This window comes from Buceros rhinoceros, unplaced genomic scaffold, assembly GCF_000710305.1.
Source record: "Buceros rhinoceros silvestris isolate BGI_N320 unplaced genomic scaffold, ASM71030v1 scaffold38092, whole genome shotgun sequence".
NCBI lineage: Eukaryota > Metazoa > Chordata > Aves > Bucerotiformes > Bucerotidae > Buceros > Buceros rhinoceros.
The window spans coordinates 749-2071 of NW_010398967.1; the positions used below are offsets into that span (position 1 = coordinate 749).

The window sequence follows — 1323 nt, forward strand, 5'->3', positions numbered from 1 at the left end:
ACAGCGCGAGCTGTATCATCCCCCGGGTGACAAACCCGGCTATGTTGTCGGTGAGGTGCTGCACCGAGGGCAGCGCCCCAGGCTCCCCCTGCTCGTACGGGAGACGCAGATCCTCCATGGCCTGTGAGCGGTACGCCAGGCTGGGGATCCCGATGCTGGTGTCATCCTCGTCGTCTATGCCGGTTGCTTCTGGGTTTATGGAAGGGAAGTCGGGGAGATCCCTGGCAAAAGACTCTTCTGGGTCACTGTGCCCGTCCAGGTCTGGAAGAGGAGAAAGTGCTCTGAATGCACAGCGCACACCCGAGGCCCCGCAGCGAGGGCAGCGTGGCAGAGCGGGGCCACCACCGCCCCAGGCCATCCCTCCCCCTCCCATAGACCAAATTCTTTCCTTTCCCCTCGCAGCCATTCGGGGTGTCTGCTGACCCCCCGGTTCCCTAGCAGGGAGCGTAGATGACAAACCAGACACCTCTGTCAGAGGAAGGGTCCCCGCTCGCCCCTCCCACAGTGGGGGCCGCAACTTGTACCCCTACGCCAGACCCCGGCACGGGACCTGCCGTGGCTCTGCTGAAGCCCCTCAGGAAGGGAGGGGGACGCTCTGCTCTGAGAACACAGGCAGTGGCCTCCTGCCTTAGCCAGCAAGACAGACGCTGAACAGCTACACCTCGAGGACAGGAGGCACTCGCTCTCCCCCAGCCCGTCACACCGGCGCTGGTCGGCATTTCATGCCTCCAGAGCTGCCCGTCTCCCCTCACCTTCGGATCCTTCTGTCAGGGGAGTCTGGCCCCGCGAGAGGTTAAACATCCCGTTCTCGGTGTAGGAAACCTCAGCGTCCGAATGCTCCGAGTCAGAGATGGTGAGTTCCTTGGCAACCACAGAGTCGTCCAGCTGTGGAACACGAGATAAAATCAAAAGCGTCAAATCCAGGAAAGCTCATTCCCATGCCTCGAGACAGAACATGATCCAGCGGCCACCAGTTACAGCCAGTCCCCGTGGGAGGCTGGTATCTGAGGCTCATTTCACACTTTACGAGGGGACTGTAGAGGGTACAAGCAACTCTGGACTAGTGAGACAGAACAGGGCAAGCCTTTGTAAGAGGAGAACACCCTCATCTGATCTCCACCACAGCGCAGCTACAACGTGCTGGGTACAGGCCACGCACGGCACGTCCATGAGGTGCAGCAGGTTTGTTCCCAGCTGAGCTTTTCTACTGCCGAGTCTCTCCGTTACCTTGGGGCAGAATGCAGCGAGCTCCTCTTCACTGTCGCTCCCATCGTCCGCAGCCTCCTGATGAAGGGATCGGCGACGCACTGCCAGAAACCAGAG

At 60.6% G+C, this 1323-nt stretch overlaps 1 protein-coding gene across 1 annotated transcript in view; it reads right to left on the minus strand.

The window, feature by feature from the left end:
* FAM134C (family with sequence similarity 134, member C) overlaps positions 1 to 1323 on the minus strand; it is a gene marked incomplete at its 5' end in the record, with an annotated part of 6097 nt that overhangs the window by 296 nt on the left and 4478 nt on the right. The window contains 3 exons of the mRNA XM_010131305.1: positions 3 to 261; positions 753 to 885; positions 1228 to 1307. Of these exons, the coding sequence (XP_010129607.1) occupies positions 3 to 261; positions 753 to 885; positions 1228 to 1307 (472 nt within the window). The remainder of the gene's footprint in view (positions 1 to 2; positions 262 to 752; positions 886 to 1227; positions 1308 to 1323) is intronic.